The sequence below is a fragment of the Micromys minutus genome (assembly GCF_963924665.1).
Source record: "Micromys minutus genome assembly, chromosome: 21".
Taxonomy (NCBI): domain Eukaryota; kingdom Metazoa; phylum Chordata; class Mammalia; order Rodentia; family Muridae; genus Micromys; species Micromys minutus.
Window position 1 is genome coordinate 46,198,274 of NC_137956.1, and position 26,108 is coordinate 46,224,381.

General features: G+C 44.1%; 1 protein-coding gene across 10 annotated transcripts in view; it reads right to left on the reverse strand.

Moving 5' to 3' along the window:
* The window catches only part of RBMS3 (RNA binding motif single stranded interacting protein 3), a gene marked incomplete at both ends in the record, with an annotated part of 720,124 nt that overhangs the window by 463,987 nt on the left and 230,029 nt on the right, over positions 1 to 26,108 (reverse strand). For 7 of the 10 annotated variants that reach the window (XM_080934840.1, XM_080934835.1, XM_080934844.1 and 4 more), the window contains one exon: positions 18,150 to 18,307. In XM_080934840.1, the coding sequence (XP_080790966.1) occupies positions 18,150 to 18,307 (158 nt within the window). The remainder of the gene's footprint in view (positions 1 to 18,149; positions 18,308 to 26,108) is intronic. The other 3 variants (XM_080934836.1, XM_080934842.1, XM_080934838.1) reach the window with 1 other exon arrangement.

Consider the following 26,108-nt stretch of genomic DNA (forward strand, 5'->3'; position numbering starts at 1 on the left):
CTACGCATCCCCTCTGGACCACTTCTCTCTCTGGGCAGCCCCTTCTCCATCTCAGCACTTTTCATGGAGAGAAAGACACAGCACAGACAAAATAGGTACCACCAGGCAAAAGGCAGATGCCAGCAGGCTGTCCCTTCTGTGCCCGTGGCTGGAGGGCAGTGCCAGCAGCGTATATTAATTCTGCCCTCTCCTAGTCAGGCTCTATTGCAAGCCCATTCTGGCCAGTGTCCTCAAAGAGTCAGTCATGTCTGTCAAATATTCCCTCGGTTTTCAGAGGGAGAGAGGGTCTAGAAACATCCTTCCGCAGCCAGATGCCTCAGTGAAGGATCAGGTGGGACAACCTGCTAGACCATCCTTGCCAAGGGCAAAAACTCTAGAGCAGGTAAGAAAAGATCAGAACCACTCAAGACCTCTGGGGTTTGGTAGCTAGCGGGGTTGGAGGAGCTGGCACCAGAGACATGGCCCCAAGCACACTGCTGAGATCCATCGGCAATAACCAGCTGCCTGTCTGGCCTTTGGTTGCCAAATAGCAATTTTGGCATTTGGCCACTGGGCTGGCAGAATGTCTGAAAAGCTCCGGTTCAATGGCTTTTACAGGCCTGTGCCAACCCAGAGCTCCTGAGTGCTCCTCCGCCTCAGTCCAGTCCAGAGGTATCCGTTTCCCGTGGAAGCCTCAAGTTGGTGTGCTCTCTGCCTACAACACTTGTTCCACCCCTTGGAAAATGGCTGAAAAATATAAAAGGTTATCATTAAAGCCTAGCTTCCAAACTGGCTCGGCACAAAACGTGTAAAAGGTGCTCGGTTTTGTACCCTGAGTCGGTAAGCCCAGCTCCACTTGCTTCTGAGAGACGCAGTAGGGACGCAGGAGCCCAGGGTATCAGTGAGATGTCTATGATATTTCTCCTCATTTCATAACACACCGGGAGTGGGATTACCTATGTGTGATTGTGTTGTACCCAGAATCCAGTTAAACTGACACTCATTTTTAAAACACTGTAAGGCTTACGTGACACATGGGATGTCCATTCATGTCTAGTGAGGTAGCTTGTGTGGGGGGGGCGAGGAGGGGGTGGGGATCCTTACAGCCAAGCCTGATGACCTGAGTTACATTACCAGGAGACACATGATGAAGAGAGAGCCGACACCACACACTGCCATTTGAATTTACATGCACCACAGAACACACAAACAATACATACATGATGAATGGATTAGATGTAACTTTGAAGCTTTTTAAATGTACATTCAAAGGTCTCCTTACAACTGTAGAGTTCCAATGGACCTAAAGGCCCTCTAGCTGAGAACCCACCACTTTTGCCCAAAGTAAACTAAACATCACCTGAGCTCAGCAGGTAAAAGCGCTGGGTATACAAATCTGATACCTGAGTTCAATCCCCGGGACCGACACAGAGGTCCAGAGGCTGGAACTCTGCAATGCCGTCATCTGCCCTACATGTGTGTACACCCACACACACACATCCTGAATGTACACACAGCAATGGTACATTTTTACTTTAAATATAGCTTGAAGTCGACTCCTTATCTGTGTCACTAATATTGACCTAACAGCATCCAAGCTTTCTCCATAATCGAACTGTTCATTCTGCTCATACTTGGGACTCAAAAAGTCCTCATCTTTCTGTTCATTACAAGAAATCTAGTCTTTGGCATAGGCTTTACACTTGATTCCATGTCTCGGGGTAAAAAACAACGAGGCTGATCAGAATGTGATCTGTGTCGGGGACTTTGAGCAGGAGGTGGCTAAGAAGCCATTGGCAGAGCTCAACCTATTTGTTTTTACTGGTCCAGCATGCAAGAAAGTCTCTCTGCCTATGCGGTCCTTAGACAGGCTCTGCACACACCTGGCTGCAATTGAGGTACATCGGAGAGGTCAGTAAACTGACCCTCAGCTAGGGAAAAGCCTCTCCAGGAGGAAAGGAAATGTACACACTGTAGTCAGAGGTTAGGAGGGCTTTAGAGGGGAGCTTCCAATATCCGATGACATGTTCTAACATACAGCTTGACTTGACATCCTGCAGGGAATGAACATGTCTGGATTCAGAAAAGAAAAAAAAAATCTGTTCTCACAGCCTCTTGGCTCACTTCGTCTCTGAACACCCCAGCTATCCCTCAGGATGCAGAACATACAACAGCTTTATTTTCATTCCTTTTCTGGATAAACAAAGGAAATTAGCCACTTGTGTGACCGAACACAAGCTCAGTTACACTGATGTCTGTTCCCACCACTGTCAGGACAGGCAGAAACAGAGTCTGGAGTTTCAGTTTACTGTCCGTGCTAGCCGTGGAGAAGCAATGGATGCTTGTCCCTTATGCTATTTCAAATGAGGTGATGCAGGCATGGAAAACCAGAACACTGCCAAGCAGTCCCAACCTGTGGTGTGGGGGAAGATGCCAGTATCTTTCTTTAGGCTCAGCCTACCATGCCTGTTCAGTGATTTAAGCCCATCATTGCTGTTAGCAAAAAATCTAACAAGAGGCAAACTAAGGGAGGAGGGACTTAATCTGTTGTGATCCAACAGTGCACTCTGTTATGTCAGGATAGGCATGGTGGCAAGAACAGGAGTCACATCTGAGTAGACAGATGTGGGGCAGGAAGTAGAGCTGAGCCATGTGCCTCAAGTTTCCTGTCCTCCCCAGAGGCTAGATCTCACTACCCAAAGGTTCCATGTGCTTCCCAAACACACAGACCTGCAAGGGTCCAAGTAAGGACATTACAGCCAACCAGAATATCTGCCCTTTGGAGTAAGGATCCTAATGTACTTTGATATCTAGGGGGAAACAAAACAAATCCTCAAAACCCACAAGAATCTGAGAGCATTGGCGGTGACGCAGAGATAGCTCTATTTCTTATTGAGGAGAGTCGGACGCTGGTAGAGTGGGTTTTTCTCTTCCAGTGATGAAGGTTGAATGTTACTGATTTGTCTATTTATTCTGTAGCCCTGGCCCCTTATGTGGCCAGTAAATGCTTGAAACCCTGCACTTATTCTGTCTCCATCTGAAAACCCCAGAGAAGGCTGGTGGCACTGGCCTTGCCATGTATCTGTTCAGTATCCTGCAGGATTGCCTTTCTTGTTTCACGTTGTCTTCATCTCTAACCCTTACATTCACCAGGCCAAGCAGTTTGAGGTTGGCTGAGCCCACAGAATCCATGAACTCAAAATGGCTCTGCTGTGGGCTGTGACCTCTCTATGCCCTGCCCTGTGAAGAGAAGATAGAACCATTTATTATGAAAGAAAGTGACACTCCAGGACCTATTCCCGATGGCCAATAACATTTGCTGACAAACTCTGCTGTGCATCTGTCATGGACATGTGTGCAGGGAATGATGGAGAAGTGACACTGAAGTAGACGCCATTCCTGCCACTGAGATTAGACTGCTATTTAACTGTACCACTAACACATCAACAGGGTCTGTGTTCTCTCATAAGTGTGTACGTGTGGGTATCTATGCATATGTGTGTATGTGTGAGAGAGAGAAAGTGAGTATGTGTGTGATTGTGTGTGTGAGAAAGAGCATGAGTGTGTGTATTTGTGGGTGAGAATGTATGTGCATGAGTGTGTGTGAGAGAGCATGTATATGAGTGTGTGTGAACACAAGTGGGTGTGTATGAGTGTGTTAATGTATGTGAGATACCATATGTGAGTGTGGGTATGTGGGTATGTGTGCTTTTGAGTGTGTGACTATGTGTGTGAGTGTACATGAGCATGTGTGAGAGCATTGTGGGTGTGTGACTGTGTGAGTAAGTGTATGTGAGCATGTGTGAGTGTGAGTGTGTATGAGAAAGCATGTGTGGGTGTGTGAGTATGTAGTTGAGTATTGTGAGCATGAGTGTAAGTATAGATATGTGTGTATGTTTAAGAGGGTGTGTGTGCATGAGTATTGTATGTGTGAATGTGTGTGTCTCTGTGTGTGTGTGTGTGTATGTGTGTGTGTGTGTATGTGTGTGTGTGTGTGTGTACTTCTGCCTCATTTTTCCTAACTCCCTTGCCTTAGTTTGTTTCTCCTTCAATCCATGGTCCAGTCTAGAAATTTTGCCTTCCCTTGATTCCACACCCACTTCCAAGAACAAGGCAGCCAGAAAGGAAGATAAGAGAGGCTGAAGCCGGCCCAAGGTTTTACAGGCTACGACAGTGTCATGGGAGGTGTTCTGTGCAGAGGCAATATTCCATGTTTAGATGTTGTTGAAACCCATTTCACTAAACTTGGGGGAGTAGTTGATGCTGTGCTTGGAGAGATGAGCTTGTTATCCCTAACTGATATAGCAGTGAGCTACTCACCTCTGAAGATGTGATCTCACAGAACTGTCAGTCACGCCATAGGAATACATTAGCAGGCACCGAGACTTTCTAGGTCACAGATCCCAGCATTGCCTAACCTGGGAAATGGCATCAGGTCTCAGAATTCCCAAGTCAGAACATCAGTGACCAGCAGGCCACTGCAAGCTCCAGGTGTGGGCATTCCTGAGCTGACAACTCCCCACCACTTGGGCATAGAAGCCAGAAGCCGCTACGCCCAGTGCAGCCGATTTCCTTCCTGGCACCAGCCTGGGGGCTGTGGTTGGCTTCTTTGGGTTTGCTGGAAAACTCTCAATTGGGTGAAATAGCATGAAACACACTGTTCCATATCTGTCAACACTGGGATGAGAAGCTGGTATTTTAAAATAACTGTGGCTTAAAGCAAATCAAAAATGACAACAAAAATGGAGAAAGGGGAGGAAGAGGAGGAGGAGGATGAGGAGGAGGCAGAGAAGAAGAAGGAGGAGGAGGAAGAGGAGGAGGAGGGGAGGAGGAGAAGGAGAAGGAAGAGGAAGAGGAGGAGGAGGAGGAGGAGAAGGAGGAGAAGGAGGAGGAGGAGGAAGAGGAGGAGGAGGAGGAGGAGGAGGAGGAGGAGGGAAGGAAGGAAGGAAGGAAGGAAGGAAGGAAGGAAGGAAGGAAGGAAGGAAGACAGAGGAAGAAAAACCAAGTCCAGAGGAAAGCCCAGAGCATGGGGTGCCACTCTGTGACCCATTCCTCCCACTCCCCGCCCCTTACCCCCACATAATCCCTGTCTTTGAAATATGTCACATATTGTTTAGCTTTCTTATCCATGATGCTAAAACAGCATCTCTTTCAGTGCTAGGATAAACGTACAGTGATGTGTTGGTGGTAGTGGATATGTGGTGTGCCCTTTAACTCAACTGCTAATAAAAAGGTCTTTGATTGTGATGCCATTGTTTTAAAGAAAATTTAGAAGTTGATGATGTCAAGTTGACTCCTCCCTACAGCTTTTCTCAGTCTCAAGCCCTGACAGCATCTCTACCCTCCTTAGAACCAGGGGCTGTTCCTGCAGATGCTGGGAGAGGGAAAAGGCAAACTGTTACAGTGTACATATTTATCAACCTGGAAACAGGAACTCCCGTCTCAACCATAACTTCATGATTGCAGAAACTCCACCATGTCTGTCAAGTCCCCCCCCCCACTTTTGTTTTTTTAAGAAGAAAGGACATGAAAACAAACTGAACATACTTTGAGAAGCTTTTGTTTATTTGTTTGTTTGTTTTTCCCCTTTAATGGGCCGTTGACCCTCCCTCCTAATGAGTTATGGAGTAAGATACCACAGCACCTGCAGATTATAGACAGGTCGTGTGGTCAGAATATTTCAAGTAGTTAACTGGTTTTATAATCATGGATCAGAAAGATATTCTCTGCTGGCCATGGTCAGGCAATCCTGAAGCAGGTACTTGTGATGTCATCTACTGCTGACAGCTGCTTAGGTTTGAATGTAAAATGTTGCCCACCTACCAAGGCTTATGTTTTTCAACATTTCGGACCTCAGTTTGTGGCACTGATTTGAGAGATTGTGAGGTGGTGTCTCACTGGACGAAGTGGTTTGCTGGGGATGAGCTCTAAGGTTTTATAGTCCAAGCTCACTTCTCTTCTCTCTGTTTCTTGACTGAAGACACACTGTGATCAATTACATTACATTCCAGCCGCCATGGCTGCTCTTCCATGAAGGAGGTCCTCAGAAAGCCATGGTGATAATTAGCCTTAATTGTTAACACGACCCAGGCTAAAATCACTTGGGAAGAGAGGCTCAGTGGGGTACTGTCTAAGTTGGGTTTACCTACAGGCACACCCCAAGATGCTGACACCATCCTCTGGCCGGCATGTGGTGCTCATACATCCATGAGGCAGAGCACTCACATGCATAAAATAAAAATATGGAAGTCTTTAAAACTACAAATCACAGTGAAAATGTTTCCATTGTGTACATGACCACTACTTATTTATTTAATTATTAAGGTGTCGTTTATGAAAGGCTAAGCATATGCCTCTCACTATTAGATTTACAAGGGCTAAGCTCTTGGCCAAGGTTCTGCAGCTACTAAATGTTTACTGGGAATCTATAACAGACTCCCAATTAAGCCAGCCCAATGGCATTACTCTATCTCATTGCTCTCGTATTTAGCATGGCTGTCAACTGTGAATTTCTCAGCATACATCTATATTTAAAAGATAATCCTCTAGACCAGTGTTTCTCTACCTTCCTGATGCTGTGAGTCTTTATAATACAGTTCCTCATGTTGAGGTGACACCAACCATAAAATTATTTTCTTTCTTCCCATCTTGATTACTAAGGCGGCTACACAGGTACTTTTTTTTTTTTTTTTTTTTTCAAAACAGTGAAGCTAGGTTCTTAAAGTAAATGCTTTCACATTTACTTTTCAACAATATTGATTCAGAGTCTAAACCAATCAGTTGACTCTATTAATCCTAGAACTCAGGGCTTGAGGCAGGAGGATGGCAAGTTAAAAGCTAGCCTAAATTGTGTATTAAATTCATGGTCAATTTAGCCTATATTGTAAGACTCTACCCAAACAAACAGGTGAGTGAAACTACCCTAAAGCAAGAAATTCAATGTTTTTTAAATTTATTAATTCATCATTCATTCCTCTGTCTGTCTGTCTATTTAGTTATTTAGTTAGTTAGGTTGTGTGTGTGTGTGTGTGTGTGTGTGTATGTGCGCGTGCGAGTGCCTGAACAAATTCATGGGTACCATATGTGCAGTAACAGAAGAGGTCAGAAGAGGTGTGTCAGATGTCCTCTAACAGTAGTTACAGATGGTTGTGACACTACATGGGTCCTGGGACCTGAATCCATTTTTTTTTTTTTTTTTTTTTTTTTTTTGCAAAAACAGCAAATGCTCTTAATCGCTGACCCATCTCTCCAGCCCCCTCTAAAACATCTACTGCATAAAATTCTAGGACATTATATATTACATCAAACAAAGTACTTGTATTCCTCAGAGAGTTACCAGCGTTAGAGAAAATGACTATGTTAACAGGTAAGTCAGAAGCAGTCCTAAAGAATGAATCTCACAGCTCATTTACTTTCAGTCCAACAAAACAATGAATGTAGACCACAGAGCTGCTAGGTCTCACTTAGTAGGGCACCATTTTCAGTGCATCAGATGAACAGGACACGTTGTATGTCCTTTCATCAACTTTCTCTGAGGGCATGCTCCCCATGCTGCTGGTTCCTAAGAGAACCCGAAGGACATCTGCAGTGCTAAGGGCATTCCAGAAACTTCCAAAGAACCCACATCACTGTGCGTCGGATACGACATGGGCACAGTCGAGGTAAGAGCTTTGGCAGCAGAAACCTGGTGACTTCAGCCAGAAAAAGAAGGTTATTTCTTGTCTCCGCAGTCACAGTGAGGGAGGGAGGAAGTCAGTGATCTTCATGTGGGTCTTTGAATACATGTGACTCAGGGTACCCTGGGACTTCCTTTCGAAACACTCCTCGTGATCTACTGAGTAAAAGAGGTTCACATTTGACATCTGTGTGTGTTCGCTTTGGTAGAACCATGCTGAATGTGGTGTCAAACATAAAATGCCATTACCTACACTTCCCCCTATTGACTCGAAGTCTGTGCTGTAACAGGTTTCTCCCATTCCATAACATCATTTCTATATAAGCGGTGAACTTCGAGCTCCATCAGCCAGTAAATCTTTACCGTTGGCACTTCACACCTGGTGCTGTGCTAGAGCCGGGGCAGGAAAATGACAGAGGTAGAGATCGACTGAGGAAGGAATGAAGATGGACAGGATGGGACGATACAGAGAACAAGGGAGGGAGCAGAGGATGGGCCACAGGGATGCTGGCAGAATGAGCCTCGGGTAGAGAGACAGACATAGAGCTGAGGAGGCGAACCAGACATGCTAGAGCACGGGAGGGGTTAGGGTGTCTGAGGCACAAACAAGGGCAAACACTAAGTCAAAGGACTGTTCGGCAGCCGTCCCCTCCAAAGGCTTTTAGCACCTGACTCTGCAAACATTTCCATGGCTCAATTTGCAGACAACCTGCTGCTCTCTAATCTAAGTGGAACTTCTCTGTTAGTCTGGTCATGACTTCCCAATAACAGTATCGCACACGGGGAGTTTCTGTGCTTTAATAAAAAAAAAAAAAAAAAAAAAAAAAAAGCGCTTCCTTCCCACAGGTCCATCATATAGAGCTCTCCTGGCTTCTATCCGCATCACTAATGGTTCCTTTACAGATTCCCCTTCTGTCTTCCCTGAGCCACAGAACACTGAGGCGCGTGGCCATTTCCTGTCCTTGCTTCATACGTTGGTGAGTATAGATCAGGGAATAGCTCTCTAAGGCTCTTTAACCCTGTGATAAGCTGGATGCTGTGCACCTTACGCATAATGCTAGCACTTGGGAGGAAAATGGGATGGGTCAGAAGCTCAAGGTCATCCTCAGTTATACACACTTAAGGCCAGCCTGGGCTACATGAGACCTTTATATCAATGATTAATAAGTAAATAACCCTGCACTTGTCAATCCCAGGCAGTTTGTATCAGGGAGGTCACGTGGTTTATTTGGTGCACTGTTTTTCATTCATAAACTGAATGTGTGCACGAGTTATAAAATCTACTTCATATACATACTATGATGTAGACAAGCCAAATACAATACTGCCTAGTGCCTATTAGGTACTATATTACCATCACATCAGTACGGGGGGCTTAAAAGCCAGTTATAATTTTTAGGACTCCAATTCTCTACCTTTGACTGAAAACACTATAGATGTATGTCACGTGACCACTGGGGATCATTCTCATTTATTTATTTATTTATTTATTTATTTATTTATAGTCACTGATGGTACAGAGGCTTTTTTAAAATTGCCTAACCATGCCTCAAAACTGAAGAGACTAGAAGATCTTTTGATGTCTTTGTCCCCAAATTCCTCTACCTACAACCCTCATTCTAATGACTAGATCTGGACTTCCTCTAGAGGCCCAAGCCAAGTGTTGAGGAATTACTCTTAATTCTTCCTCTCCATTAACCCACCCGTCCTGTTGAAATAAATGATTCAGTTTTTTCTGTCAAAGTATTTCCAAAAGGTTTCCTGAATCTAACCCACTTGGACTAGGGAAAGGACTAGGAAGGACTCCTGGTCTTGAGGACTTTGGCAATCACTGGGCAAATGAGAAGCAAAGATGCTCCGGAACTCATCCCATTGCTGCCCTTAAGCTGCAAGTCCATCCGTTACCTGCCTGTAGCTTCACAGCTTCTCAAGGCCCAGACTTTCATTTAGTACCTCAAGAATGGCTTGGCCACACCCTCCTGTGGCCACCACCAACATGCTCTCAACGTGTTTTCTATTCTTCCTTTCTTCACTCTTAGCTCACCAGGAAAGAGCATTTATTATCAGCTATGGGCAACTCAGTGAAATATCCAAATAGACTAGAAGAAAGCATGAACACAACCAGAGCTGGTGGCTCATGTCTGCTGTCCTAGCACTTCAGAGGCTGTGGCAGGAGGACTGATGTGATTCTGAGGCCCGGGTGGGTTACACAGTGAGCTCTAGCCAGCCTGGACGACATCTGAGATCCTGTCCAAAAGCAACAAAGACAGAAACAAAACAGAAAAACAGAAACAGAACTTTCTCCTCAAGGCAGTGAAAATAACAAATGGGAAAGGGTCAGACTGTGATTTTTAGCATGTCCCCAGAATTCTGAACAATGAGGGTTTGCTTTTAGAGTCACAAGCTCTTTGACCATCAGAGTATAGTAAGCACTGGCAAGGTAAGTGCCCAGAAGTGGAACAGCTTCTGCTGAATCAGAAGACTTTGTGCTGGAGAGCTGGCTTGTGGGGCACTGCACTTGCTTACAAGCATGAAGACCCGAGTTTGTCCAGCCCTGACATAAAAAGCTCGGAGAGGTAGAGAAGGTGGCATCCTGAGGATCTTGGGGACTCACTGTCTAGCTTGTCTATCCTGAACAGCAAATTCCAGGTTCAAGGAGAAATCCTGTCTCTAAAAATAAGGTAGAGAGGTATAGAAGAAGATGTCCAACATCATCGACTACTTATTTCTCCATGTACACAGATATGCATATATATGCACATTTATATATACATATGCACATATATATACATATGCACACACACATATATATACATATACATATGTACACACATGCATATAATACAAAATTATGACAAAAAGAAAATGTTTTCTGATTACTGTGGACATTATTCACCCCAGGAGTATCTGCCTTGCTAAACATTAAAAGCGCTTGAGTGTTTTTGTAAACTCCAAAGTCTAAGCCGACTCCACATTTTTCTGAGTCAGAAGCCTGCATGATATCTCCAGATGGCCTGGGCTCTCAAAGCTCCCTTGGAATTCTCATATCATCCAAAGGAGTCAAGGACCTACAAATTATGTCCTTAGTGTATGGATGATTTGAATGTTGTGAATAAAGGCATTGAAGCAAGAGTCAGACATTGAATCTGAGGTCTGTCGGAACTTGTTCCCATTTCTTCTTCTTTCTGAGCCTCTGTTGACTCAGCTCAGCAATGGTTTCCATGTCAGAGGGGTATTCTCAGCATCGTGCAAGAGGATTTGCAGACTTATCAGTGCACAGCATGGGATCCTCACACAATTAATTTTGCTTTTATTTGCATGTGTGTGGATGGGGGGTGGGTAGGTACATGTGTGTGCACATGAATGTAGAAGCCAGAGGACAACTTCAGGTCCCCATTCCTTAGCTTTGCCCATCCTTTTCTTAGCAGCTCTCTGTGTTATACAGCTCACTGAATAGTCTAGGCTGGCCAGTCAGAAAGTCCCAGGGGTTCCCCTTTCTCTGCCTCACCCATGCTGACATTACAAGTGCTTGCTAGCATGCCAAAGGATCTACGGAAAACATGTCCTCACATTGGCATGGCAAGGACTTTTCTGGCTGAATTATCTTCCTAGTCCCACCATTAATATCCACAATAGTATATATATATATATATATATATGTAATTATAACAATGCATTATTAATGCCAATTAGTCACTAAATGCTAATCAAATGCCATGTCTAGCATACAAGAGATGGTTGTTAATCGAACCTAAAGGAAAACATGAATGGAGTCAACCGTCAGAGCCTGGCAGACACAGGACCTCAGCCTGAGTCTTTAGGGTCCTCTTCTCTGTAAGACACAAGCGTGCTTCAAAGATTCTAGAACTCACCTCCACCCACACCTGCCACCACAGATTTATGGCGCCTCACAAGCGGCTACGTAACTAGAGTGACTTGCTGAAAGAAAGCGACTAATAAATTTCCTTGTGTCTTTTAGAAGGGACTTTTAAATCTTCAATGACACATGGGCCAAAAAAAAAAAAAAAAAAAGAAAAGAAAAAAAAGAAAAAGAAAAAGAAAGAAAGAAAGAAAGAAAAAGGAAGGGAGGAATTTCCAGGCACATCTTTCTTATTTACTCGGTTACCCAGGAGTTCCTTGTTTTTCTTTAGTTGTATCTCAGCAGTTTGACGGGTACTGTGACAGGGTTACTTTTAGATTGATAAAAGGTTGGATCGTGTCAGCCCATTTGTCAGAACTGTCTGATGCCCTGTGTAATGGACTCTCCCCTGGAGCTGGATGGCCCGGGAGCTGCTCTTCCTGTTCCGTGTTCAGTCCCCACTGGAAGAGGACAGCAGTGGGGGAGATTAGCTCATGCAGACCCTTCAGCTCGAGCACACACTCATTGTGTTCTGCCTGCTTTTCAATGTAGGAGTATCTTCTCTCTTGTTAAAGAGAAAGTGACATTCACAGTCTCGTTCGTAAAGAGGGACAGTTTTAGGGTTTTGGACTTGAACACACTGGAAGAATGGAAGGGCAGCAGATGACTCTTTTCAACAGTGACTTGCTCACGCCTCAGCAGAAGCATCCACTGCTTGTTTCAGTGGGGACCAGCTGAGCTCATCTCAACCCTGTGACAACTGTCCGGAAATCTTCTCCTTTGTTTTTGTTTTAAGATACGGTCTCACTACATAGACCATGCTAGCCTTGAACTCCAGATGATCCTCCTGCCTCAGCCTTTCAAGTGCCGGATTGCAGCTATGCCTGACCACACCTGCTTCTCGGTCCAGGCTTCCCGAAATCGTTGTCCTGATTCCAATGGATAAGCCACTTGCACACTTAGATAAAAGACGGGATGGATAGAAAAACTGTAGATGTGTTCATGATTCCTCCATCATCATTAATGCTTAATTTTGTTTTTCCACTGTGTTTGTAGGGTCTGGCAGTGACCATACAGCAGAAGTTAGCCAATTGCATGGCTAGGGTGTAACCCAAAGGCAGCCAGATTGTCTAACCCACGCAGCTCTGGTGAGAATCCATTATGTAATGTGTCAGACAGTTTGACAAATGTTGAAAAGAAACACAAGGAAGGAAGAAGCAGGAGGAAGGGCAGGAGAGAGAATATATGAGAAAGAGACACCCAGAGACAGAGGGAGAAAAGGGGGGAGAAAGTTGTTGATTTCATTGAGGGGGTGACTAAAGGATTAAGGATTACATCACCAAACCTTTACTCAGTCCCAAAACACTGCAACCTTCTTAAATTTAATAAGCGAGATTGTGTCCTATCGAACTGCTTGTCTTGTGATAAGCAGAGGCCACATGACTGAAATGTCTGTGATCACCATCACCTCATATCCCATGCCACCCGTGTGTGTGTGTGTGTGTGTGTGTGTGTGTGTGTGTGAGTGTGTGTGTGTATGATTAACTGGTTGGGTAATTCTCACGTGTACCAGAGTTTGAGAGCTCCTGATGTCCATTCGTCTTTCTCTCTGTCTCCACTGGGTCTGCCTTGGATCCCTTCACTGTGTCAGTCACCAGATGTCCTATAGGGTGTTGTGTGCCCATTTGTGACAGGCAAGAGTCAGCAACTAAATAGTGGGCGAATAGGTTGGATTACTTTTATTATACTTGCTGATTTCTGTCCTCTTGTTTGTTTGTTTTGAAGCCACTGGACTCTCAAGGCCTTGCTTTACTTTGTTTTTTAATTTAAAAAAATATGAATACAATTGTGGATTGCAGCGCAGTCTATAATCCGGGCTACTTGGGTGCCTGGGACAGTAGGTTGCAAATCCAAGGCCACTTGGGTGACAGACAGAGTCCTGGGCCAGCTGGTGCAAAGTTGCTTCAAAGTAGCAAAGTCTAAACAGAGTTTCTAAGTAAAGTCTAAGTGGCTGGGACTGTAGCTCAGGCATAAAGAGCTTGCCTCACCTCAGTTACACAGAACTCTAAACCCAGCCCCCAGGACCAGCATATCTCATCTTTCCTCACACACAGGGTTCTGCCTTCACCACCATCCAACACTCATTCCTGAGCCTGCAGTAGATGCTGGCCAGTCTTGCTTCCAACCGACTCTTCAGTCATACCTGCTCTGAATGGCCAGCGGTTTCAAGGGACCTCCTCTCTCTGCACCTCACGTTACCTCTTTCCAAACTAAAATGACATTGTCTGTGACAATTCTGTGCCTGCATCTGCAGAGAGGTCTCGTTCCCCGCTGCGCTGCAGGCTCACCGTGTTCTGAGGTCAGCTGCCCTTCACTATGGACACGTTGACCTTTGCAAACTATTGTCCTTGCAGGGTTTCAGACAGACGTGGCATCTGTAAATAAGATGTTCCCTCCGCCTCGGATGCCCCTCCCTTTGTCCCTCATCAACTTGATTCACCCTTATGATCTTAATTGTCTCCTCAGTGGTGATGGGTCTGAGGACATGTTATAAACTAACCTGTCGAGCTTGTCTCTGAATTTAGGGCCACCCTTTGGTGTCAAGCCAAATGCTTATTTAACACACTCTTATTTTCCCCAGAGGAAGAGAAGCTGAGTTAAGGCAAAGGCTTTATCTAAACTGTGTCACTGCCAACATGCTAGAAGTATTATGTAAACACATCCTTCCCTTGATTGCCTTTTGTTTTTATTACCGTTACTATTGTTCGGCAGGTCTCGTGCTGCGTAGACTAGCATTCAACTTTCTGTGTTGCCAACAATGACTCCGATCCCTCTGCCTTCTCCTTCCTCCTTCCAAGTGCTGAGATTACAGGCCTGCATGACCACGTCTGTCTTGTGAATGTCTCTTTACTGAGACCCTGGGTAAGATTAGTCCATATTTTGAGCTTTCTAAAGAGATACAAAAGATCTTGTTTCTGACTAAATATGCAAAGCCAGGCACTTAGCTAAGATATGGTAATAACTAGAGATGGCCATAGAACAAAAATCTGTCTCCCTGATTATTAGTTTTCAGTTTTACCCCCTTTCCCTGTGATTTTTACTTCTCATCTGAACATGGGGGTGTCATTAGAATTTTGTTTTTATATTACACATTAAACCGCACTGCATTGATTTTCCTTTCTATCATTTTGTTGCACACTAACATTCATATGGGTGCCATATCCTCAGGCCAGAAAATTCAATATGTTTATGCTGCTTTAGAGGATTTGTTTTCTACTCTTTAATTATCACCAATATTCGTAATCACTACACTTCCTGTAGCGTGAGGTGTATTAACTTTAGAAGTACCTGTAGCCTCACAGGAATTAGCATGGTAACTGGGTGTACAGAGCATTTGCATAACCCTGAAAACACTGCCTGGGACACAGCTCAGTTGTCAGGTTTGTCTAACATGCCTAAAGCCCTGGGTTCGATACCAGGCCCCACATAAACCAGGTATCGTGGTGCACACCTGTAATCAATCCCAGAACTCAGGAGGAAGAGGCAGGGGTGTCAGAGAAGTTCATGAGCAGGTTGGCATTTGAAGCCATCCTGAAATGCATGAAACACTGTCTCAGAGCAGAAAACAAAAATCTTTCAAAGACCTTTTTTTTTTTTTTTTTTCATATCTTAAAATGTTGGATCCCTGATAGAAATGTCAAATTTGAAAATGATATATATAAATAATATACACCATAAGGAACTAAGGCTGTAAAAAGAGGGAACAGGGTTTTCCAAATGAGCTGTGTCTGTCTCTCAGCAAGAGCACCCCCAGGCCAGCAGCTCTTACAGTCGTTACCCACCCCAGGCTGCAGCTATGCCAATGTTGGACAGGGAGACAAGAGTAAGAGACACAGGATGGACCAAGGCAGGTTCCAAATGAGGCCCTCACCCCATGATTTTCAGAGTTAAAGAAATGTAAATAGCTTCAGTTCAAATGATTTGCCTATGGCCACAGACTTCATTGATGAAACAAATGGGGGGGGGTGGAGATATCTCCATATACAATGACTTCTACTATGCTAAGTAATTATAACTACTTTCTAAGATTCTATAAGGAAGATATTATAAGCAATTAATACAAGGTGTGACTAGAGAACAAAAAAAATGTTTTTACAGTAACCTGACCATTGGCCAAGTCTTATAGCCAACAACTCTTAGTGCATATGATCAACCATTGCTTTCTGCTTCTGTAACAACCTTGCAACTTCTCAAATATACATTAGGAACATCAGCAAGATGTCTATGCTTCTGACCACAGCATCTTTCCAGCCAACACAGGCCTTAGGGTCATACTTTCTATTTCTAAAATAACCGGCAATGCTTTAAAAAGATGGAAGTTGACAGGGACCTGTGCTCTGCTGTGGCCACAGTGGCATGTCCATAAACCATCCCTTCAGTAAAATAAAACTTCCGGAAAACTCTGATGTGTGGGCTTTGACAATTCCCACATTGTACACATTCCCAACCATAGCTGAGTCCAAGCCACCAAACCTGTAGCAAACAAGTTCTCCCAGGAGTCTAAAATATTGAACAGTGAGTTCTGATGCATTGTTCAGAGGCAGTTTTGGCATATCCCAAATACTACAAAGAAAAATCTAGAGAAAGAAAACCCACTTTCGTGTGTTTGAGTGGTGGGGCTGTGATAGGGGTGTCTATAAACATGCTCATACAGGTGTATGTGTGGTGTAGGATTCATGTTCACACCTGTATGCATCTGTATGGTAGCCAAAAGTTAAGCTCAGATATCATCTTAGAACCTGCCAAGTATGATAAGCTGTCTGGCCCTGGGGATTCTCTTGTTTGGATCTACCTAGGACTGGATTACATGTGGACATGTGGGTACCACCATCCTTAGTCTTTTACACGGGTTTGAGGTCGGGGGAAGGTAGGTCTTCACACTTACAAAGCAAAGCAGTGTTCTGACTGAGCCACAGCCCTTGTCTTCAGCTCACTCTCTCTGAGGAGAAAAAGGAAATGGCCACACCAGAGCTGGGCAGCCTGAGTCACCACCCCTTCTTGTCCTCATCAGCACAGTGACACTTTGGACCAGAACAGCCAGTGGCCCTCATGTGTCCAGGAGAGAAGAGTTATGCAGACAACACACAAGCATCTGCCGCAGGAGAGAGCTGTGGGAAATGTTCTCCTCTCCGCTGCCTCTCCAGACCCAGAACACCACGGATCACACAGAACAACTAGAGAAAAAAATCTCTACAAAATACACAGAAACTGTGCCTTATGAATATGACTCAAGTATGACCCAGTGAAAGCACAATTTATCTACAAACCTAACCATAAAGCCAATAATTTCCGCGTTTTCGAAGACCTTACTTTCCAAAATAATTCAGATCTTTCAAACAAGCTATTTTCCTTCTGATTCCCAACCCCTGTATATTTTGTAAAATAAAAATTTGAAAATGTCCATGTGTCTCCACCATGGTCATTCTAACACTAGAAAACTAAAGCTAATGTGTTCAAAGTGAATATTTTTCCTGCACAATCCCCTACTACATCTTGCAGAAACCACGTAGACAATAGCAACTGGGCATGCTCACCCAAACCCGCCTATTGTTCTAGGAGGTGATTATCTGGCTATGACTTTTTGGGTGTTTGTTTATGTCTGTCTGCCATTAGGTGTCGTCTCGATATGAACTCACAACTTTTCAGTTCATAATGAAGCAAATCAACACTGCCCACTGTGCCTCCTCCTTCTGATGGAGGTTGGAAACCTTACAAAATTAATAGCAACTGGGTTACAAAGGAGAAAGGAAGCAACCGAGTAGTGACTCCCCCCCACCAATTTAAAAATATTGTGGGACAATCAAATCACAGATATCTGTATCAGTGGCATTTTGAAAATAATAGGAGGGAAGTCTAAAAACATCAACCTGCAATTTTTAATTTATGGTTTGTTGCTGAGTTTTTTTGTTTTTTTGAGGGGAAGGGCAAACCCATGTAGTGTTGACCTATTCAAAAAGACACATGGGGTGGTAATAATAAGTGTGCTTGTAGATAAGGAATTAATGGAAATATTCTTGGAGGAAAACTCAATTATTTCTATCTTATGAAACATAGAAGGACTTCATCAGATGGTTCTTGGCGTGGGTGGGAAATAGAGTCATGGGGCTTGGGAATAGCTGCTGCTAGAGAGATTAAAGGGTCAAGTATCTGGTCCTGGTTAAACCTGCATTTGCCAAGTATGGCTAGAAAAGCTTTGGTGCCCAGGCGGGACAGCATCCTGCAGCCATCGGCATCATTGACACCTCTCTAATGTGGCTCCTTCCATGACTATAGCCACCAGTCACCAACCCCCACCTCTAGCTTCATCCATGAAGAATGTGTCTCTATTGGCACTCTCTGACTTTCAGGTCAACATACATGATTCAGCTCCAGTTCCCAAGGCATGTTCAAGAAACACATTCCCACAGCCATGAAACAAACACTGCTCCCTGAAGGAAGCTGGAGCAAGTCACCAAATTTACCACTTATGTACAAGAAGCTTCCTCGTTGAATCTGCAGTGGGTACAGCAGCCCAGGGGGTGTCTCCACGGGTGATGTGGGCATCAGAACAGGCCCAGGGAGCCCCAGGATACTTACGGTTGACATAGCTTGATGAGGTCCTGGTCAGTGGTGCCTGGTGGAAGTCCTCGAATGTATAGGTTTGTCTTACTTAACTGCTCCCCACTGCTGTTGCTGCTGCTGTTTGTACTGGGGCTGGGAGGAGCCATGGGGTGAGGGGCTGGTGCATAGGACTGCTGCAAACAGAAGGAAAAAAAATGTTACTCGACAAACAGAAGCCAGGGTCAATGCATAGCCCAGCAGCATTCACTAAAGACAATTAATACAAGCTACTTGCTCTCTCTAACACACGAGTGTATGTGCATGCACATAAACACTACACACATATACACATGTGTATACACATACCTATACACACATACCTGCACACATATATAAACACACACATACATGCACACACATAAACACACACATGCATACACACATACACACACATAAACACACATGCATGCATACACATGCATACACATACCTGTACACACACATAAACACACACATACACACACATACATGCAAACACACACACATAAACACATAAACACACACAAACACACACACCAATACCATGCTCCATACCACTCTGAGAACATCAATATCACTTGCTTTTCCCTTCTCTGGTTCAACATTTGGATTAACACAACCATGCATGTCAGACAGTGAACTAGCAGGCACTCTTGGCAGAAACCCTTTGCTTTGATTTTTGTCCCTCACAAGACTGGTTCTCCTTATGCTTGTAAATTAGCATGTCACCCTCTTTTCTGTTGCACTAAGATAGGTCCGCCGTGTCCTGGTGTTCTGCCTTGCTTCTAACAGCTGGGCATCTTTATCTTCCCTATTCTTTGATTCACTCCTTTTCTCCAAAGAAACTTCCACCTGTTAATTTCACCCTCCTGTGGTAGAGCACAGTTCTAGGTGTGTGCGACCCATTCAAGGCATCCTGGTTCTATGAGCGAGCGAGTGACGGAGCAAATATTTTATATATATATACACACAAGTCTCAGCTCCTTTTCCTGCTCCTAAGCTGTGTTCCATCACAACCTGGTTCAAAAGACCATAACCTATTTGAAATCTCCAACCCTAGAGACTGAGGCCCTGCACAGGAGAATTCATGTGTTACGACTGTCCCATTCACCGAGGGAGGTTTACTAGCGAGCAGCCTTTGTCCATTGGATTCTAACGGCAGCCATTCTTTGCATTTAAGAGCTAAAATCTGTACGGGTGACGCCTGATGTGCCCTAAGCAACCCGGGCCTCTCTTCATAGTAGGTGTCTCCATGACGTTAGTCAGTCAAAGCATTTTATGACAGAGCTGAAATATCAAAATTGCTATGCCAAGCTTGGGGTGTGTGATACAAAGGTAATTCACTTACACGGATCCAAGGCCCAGCTCCCCACACCCAAAACCCCCCATCATGACCCCTTTGGCTTTTACAGAGTCATCACTTTTTAGTCTTGACCTCCCCCCACAAAGAACTTGGTGTTGAGTTCATCTCTTTCCTCCCTCCCCCCAGCTGTTGTCAGAATTCCGGCCATCCATTCCTCTAAATCCCTAGTCTTTCTCCTGGCCCAAGTATGTCCCATCTGGTATTACTTTCTGTCTTCCAGCATCCTGTCTGCTCACCCTCATCTCCTGCACCCTAACACAGGCCTGTGTTTCACTTGACACATGAGAGACCCCCCAAGCGAGAAGACAGCATTGTCAAGTGCAAGCTCAGACTGGCTCAAAATGAAAGAATGAGGAAGAGAGAAAGAGAAGGGTAGGCAGGACAAAAGAGATCCAGTAAATAGCTGAGGAATGGAGGCCAGAGCTATCATCTCCCAGCCATTTCTCTAGCTCTGCCTAATGCAGGATCAGCATTAAGGTGGACTTCCCCACCCCATCCCATCCATAGTTTTATACAGAAGTACACGGGGATCTGCTTTGTGTGTTTGCATTCAGTAAAGCATATCTATTGCCTTTTAGTACTTAATATGTGCGTAAGACTTGAACATTTTTAAAACATAAAATAGTCAGCTTGGTTCCTGAGCTTGGTTAGGTTGCAACCCTCCTTGGACACTCCTCGGAACTTAAGCTTTTCTTCTTGTATGAACGCTCTACATAGTAGGTGCTTTGGGTGCTTACTAGAGTGGCGTCCAGGTCTCCAGCTCACAGTAGATCAGATCACATTGGTTTTTCTGTTGGTCTTATTGAGGCTACATTGTTTAACAATTCCCAGGCAGGACTGTTTTCAAAGCTGTTGGCCACCACTCAAGGCCTCTCTCTCCAAATTCCTTAAATTCCACACTGAACTGGGGTTTCTCTTAAAATGAGACTTTGTTTAAAGCAGTTCCTGCCATTGGCTAGCTTTAAAACCATGATGAAACCTAAAGAATGTCCTGGGCTTTCAGTATCACACAGATCAAGAGAGACCAGACAGAGTCCTGGACTGGTCAAATAAGAAAAGCAGCAGATATGACATGATCAATACATGTTTAGTTAATTCTTTTGTTCCCTTAGGGCTCTTTGCAGGCATTTCCATAAGTAGAACACTATTTAGCAAATTGCATCATGCCTATAACGATCAATGTGTCCATCCTCCAAGGCCAAAGTACCCAGTGGAATAAAAAATTAAAAAAAAAAAAAAAAAAAAAAAGCTAAGGCAAAACAAAGTTGAAAAGGGGAGAGGAAAGTTGTATGTCTAGGAAGGAAGATGTAGAGTTAATTGTGTGTGTGAGTGTGTGTGTGTGTTTGTGTCTGTTTGTCTGTCTGTGTATGAGTGTGTGTTCTCATGGGTGTCTATGTGTCTGTGTTCATGGGTAGTAGGTGTACTTGTTAGAGTCGTTGCAGACACGTGCATACTGGTGCACATGTATCATGAGTAGTTGCATGTGGAAGCTAAAGGTTTATCTTCAGTGTCTTCTTTAACTGTCCCACACCTTCAAACTGCTCTAACTGAACCCAAGCTGAAGTTCTCACTATTCATGTAGGTTGGCTGGCCAATGAGCTTCAGGCATCTCCTTATTCCCGCCCCTTAGTTCTGAGTGCCGAGGTCTCAGGCACAGGCTGCCATAACTAACATTCTCTGTGGGTTCTGGAAATCTGAACTCGGATTTCCATGATTAGTTGACAAGCCATTTACCAACCAAATCATCTCATCAGGCATGTCTTTGTTTCTTATAAATGAATGTGAGGGTTTGGGGTTATGGTCAAAAAAAAAAAAAAAAAGCATATAATAGTAAAGATGATTTTTCTGCCAACTTCCTGTTTAAAATTTCTAGAAGTTCTGCCCAAAGAGGAGTCACTTTGTTGTGGAGCCAGTAGACCTTAACACTTCATACATAAACTCTTCCTAGTGCCTAAGGACTATTCTTCTGGGGATACCCCATGATTCAAATAGCCAGAAGAACAGCAAATTGTCCTTTGTATTTAAAAATTGTAAATTCCCTCCTCTCTACCCCTTTTCAAAATAGCATTACTTTATCAACATCAAGCTGAAGAAGGTTCACAGAATGCCTGATAAATGCTCATCCTACATGAACTAATTTGTGAAAACCAAGAGCAATTTTATATGCTCTGGCTGCCAAAATACTGATAATAAAACCACAGGATCTTAAGAAAAAGAAGGAAGGAAGGAGAAAGGGAGGGAGGGAGGAAGGGAGGAAAGGTAACCATTTTCCTGATTAAAATGGGTAGCTACCCTTTATTCTTTGTCTCCTGCTGGATTTGGAATTTTATCATTGATTAGATTTAAATCATCCTGAGCCACTAAGAAGGGGAGTGTTTAAAGGTTAGTAAAATAATATTTTCCTTCAGATAAAATTGACGTGGCTATATCGTCCAAGGCCACAGTCTATAAATCACGTTTAGGGTCTGGAGGACTTATGTTCTGTGGTTACTGAGCAGTTGATCATTGTGCTGTGACAGGGGTGGATTTGCAGAGTCAGCATCGTTATAAGCAGCAGATGTAGACGTTTGAATTGCAGTTTTGGGTGACAGCTTTGAGGAGAGAGGGGACTGCTGGTGTGTTCACAAATCCGTGAGCATTTCCATGGTGTTTACTCATGGTGACCCTGGTATGAGAATCATCAGGGGGTCAGTGAAGAGAGGTTAACCACAAACTGGGACTGCCAACCAGAGTTCTTCTTTCTGCCCCTTTCTTCTCCAGAGGGTTCAACACAATTATGGCATCTGTTTAGGAAGAAGACACTGTTCTTAAAATGGCGGTGGAGATATCTAGAGGTAACTTTTTTAACGTGCCAGCACCATGAGCCTGGTGAGATCAATAGTATTCCCCTCATTTTGCCACGGCGGAACAGGCAGTAGAGAAAGAAGAAGTGACCTCTTCAAGGTCACAAAGACAGAACCCAGTTTTGATCCTAAGAAGCCTGACATCAGCAGCCCTATATGTGGGGTTAAACTTCAACTCTTCACGATGCATGCACCAAGAAATGAAGGTTCTTCCCGGAAGTCAGCCCTGGAGGGCCGAGACAGGTGTGAACGCCGATGCAGCCAGGTGTGAGCAGAAAGCGGTGCAGAGGGATGACTAACAGTCAAGAGGAGCGGGACCAACCCTCCCATCGGAATATAAATGAAGTCACCTTGACATTTAATTTCTAAAGGGTTCGTCACCATCAGAACCAGGTCTGAGTTTTTCATGTGGTGTCAAGCAAGTGAGTTCAATTGTTCAGATCCGGTTGTTTAACAAGAAGAGGAACAGGCCTGGGGTGGGAGGCTGGGGGCAAGAGGGCTCACTCTCAGATGCTGATGCTGGCTCACTTAGTAAGCTTGGCCATGTGCCTCAACTGCAGCACCCACCTCAGCACTGAATGTGAGGCATCCCTGTCTCGAAGAAAGTAATAGACAGCATCTAATAAATGCTGCCCATCCATCAAGAGAGTCAAGAAAGTTAGTGGGGGAGGGGAGAAACTTCTTCTGGATAATGTCAATGCATTTCTTGAATAATTAACAGCAAGAGGTTGTGACATATTTTAATTGAAGGCACCTCAACTCTGTCACCAGGGACATTGTAGGGAGGACATTGCTTTGTTGTGTGCAGCTGCCCCATGCATTGTCAGAGGTTCAACAGCATCTCTGCTCCCATTTTAGGAGCCAGATACATCATGCTCTGCACAAAGCCCTAACAATCAAAAAATGTCTTCCGAGACTGCCAGAGGTACTTTGAATAAGAGGGGCAAACCAGGACATTAGGCAAACAGAACCCCTTCTCTTGAAACGTCAAAGCAACCTCTTCACAAGAATAATGATATTAATTACTTAGTCTAACTAACCTACTTCATGGCAGGGGTGGGAGAGGGGGAAGCCCACTCCAGCCCCAAAGACAGCTTCTTATTCTTTGGCACATGTGGCGCTCCTGATTTCCCCACGCCTCTACACTCCTAAGTGAAGTTGCCAGAGAATATTTCATCTGCGTCAGACTAAGTCTGAAACACACTTCTCCCACTGGACTGGAAACGTAAATCTTTTGCGAAGAGAAATGTTAAATATTTTTTGCATGCAATTCCCTTTGGCTTGGAACCCCAGGGTTCTGGTGCCAAGCTGCAGTGAGCTCTTTCGGCATCTGGTCACTGGCAGAGCCCAGTAGCAGTTGGTCTGGTGGTTTGGAGAAGCCAAGGACTCCAGCACACTGCAGTCTGTTCTGTGGATGGTGTACTCAATTTGTTCTCATTCGTTTCAGGCATGATAGAATTTGTAGTCTTTTATTCACTCAAGGGGTAGCATTTCCCATGGGATTGACATGCCAACTCATCTACACTCCAAAAGTGAATACAGACCACATTCCTGTCTTAAACCACACAGTAACTAGCCGGCATACACAAGAAGACCATGGCTCACGGTAGAATGTTGTGGTGACTGTTGGAATCCCCCCTCCCCCGACAGAGCAAAATTCCATATAACTTTGCTTCTGCATAACTATCAGCATGGAGTGAGTGCGGACACAACCTGAGGTAAAGGACAGGACAGGAGGGGCGGTGGCCATGAGTGCATCTGTGAGAGCCTCAAATGAGAGCGATGAGGCGAACCCAGTGTGCGCAAACCATAACAAATGTAGCTAAATGGATATCTCAGGCCAGCCACACAGTTTCAGCCATGGTTTCAGGAACCACGCGCATTATGGCTTTTCCCATTTCAGGCCAGGCAATTGCCTCTCCATTATCTGGAGCAGGATGACTGAAAACAACGGTCCCCGTTATGCCCGTGATAATAGAGTTTGCGGGAAGGCTGCCCCCTCGGCTCTTTTCCTGCCCACAGCACAGATATGCAAATGAGCAATAAAGAAGGAAACCGCTCACAAAAAGACCATCATGTGAGCATTGCCCGTCCACTGGTCCAGGTAATAGCTGCCGTCAACAGTTGGAACCTGAGGCTTACGAACTCCAGGGAGCCTGCAGCTCCTCCACCAGCCCCACCACTAACTCCGCATGCCAACCTTGTGTCATAAGAGGAGGAACTATGTCCATTTTACTTCACTGGGATACTGTTAACCTAAAGTATATAAACCATGTAGAACAGGTATAAGTTATATAATTATATATATTTATTTTATATAATTATATTTCATATATTACGATAATACAAAATGTAGTGCAAAATATTTTCAAATTATACATTGAATATGTGTATATGCACATACACATATACACATATACATATATATATGTTATGTGTGTGTATATATATATATATATATATATATATAATTTTATCAGCCATTATCAGCCATAGCATCCTCATGGGGTAGATCCTTAGACAGTCTCTGGTTTTTAGGTGACATCATTGACCTTGAAGAGAGTGCTGAAGAGCTAGTTAATTTTTAAAGTCTTGGATCCACTCTTCTTGAAATTAAGCCATCAGAGCCCAGCTTTTCCATTTTGACCAAGAACCGGAATATGGTCATGGAGTAGTAATGAGACAATCCCGTCTCACGGAATGGCTAGTTCCCAGGTATGCACAAATCACTATGGAGTTATTTTTTTAACAATACTTCTGTTAGGATGACAGTGGGTTTTGCTCACATATTAGTTTTTAGAACCTCGGCGGATGGCGTAAGTGCACGGCATTCTTTTCTGTCTGTTGACAAATGGCCGCCATTGACGCTCATTAAATTCTGCTTAGAGGTTTAGATATTAAGTGACATCTTAAAATTCATGGCACTTGAAAACACAAGTAAACTAGTTATTGTGCAGTTAAAGGACCACTCAAAAAATTTCATCGAAACGTTCATAAGTTAGAGAAATAGGCTGCTCTATGGACCCTGCCAGTCTCTTATAAACATTGCCAGTACTCTAGACACCAAAGGCAGCTTGTTTTTGCCCGAGCCTCTCCTTCTAGCTGACCAACTCCTGATTGCTTCAAGGAAAAACTAAACCCACTTGAAATTTTGTAGTGTGTCTACAGCCTGAGTTGAAAGGGCCATGTCTGTGCATTGAGACCAGCACTAGACAGAAGGTTACCACTCTGTGCCAACAGCTCATGACTCTAAGCCCACTGTGATGGAAGCTTATGGGAAAATGAGCCATGGTTGCACAGATTACAATGTCAGATACAAGATGTCTGTGTGTCAGACCAAGAGAACCCTCTAGACATATTGACAGTAATCACATCTCTGGATGGAGTCCCTACTATTCATTCAAGGGATACTCTGGAAGTCAGTCTAAAATATGGCATATAAAATATCTTTCAGTTGATACGACTCATGACCCTAGTGGATGCCACTAAAAAAGATGTGCAGGAGATTGGCATGATCTGTTGGGACAGAACTAATTCCTCAAATAAAATTCAATTTATAGTAAAAATATTCTTCATCTTGATTCAAAATTCTCAAATGACAAGGACTAGACAGATGGCTCGGTGGTTAGGGAACATATACAGCTCTTACAGAGGACCAAGGGACAGTTCTTAGCACTCACAATGGGCAGGTAAGAGCTCAGACACCAGGATATCCAGGAGGTTTGTGCCCTATTCTGGCCTTTATAGTTA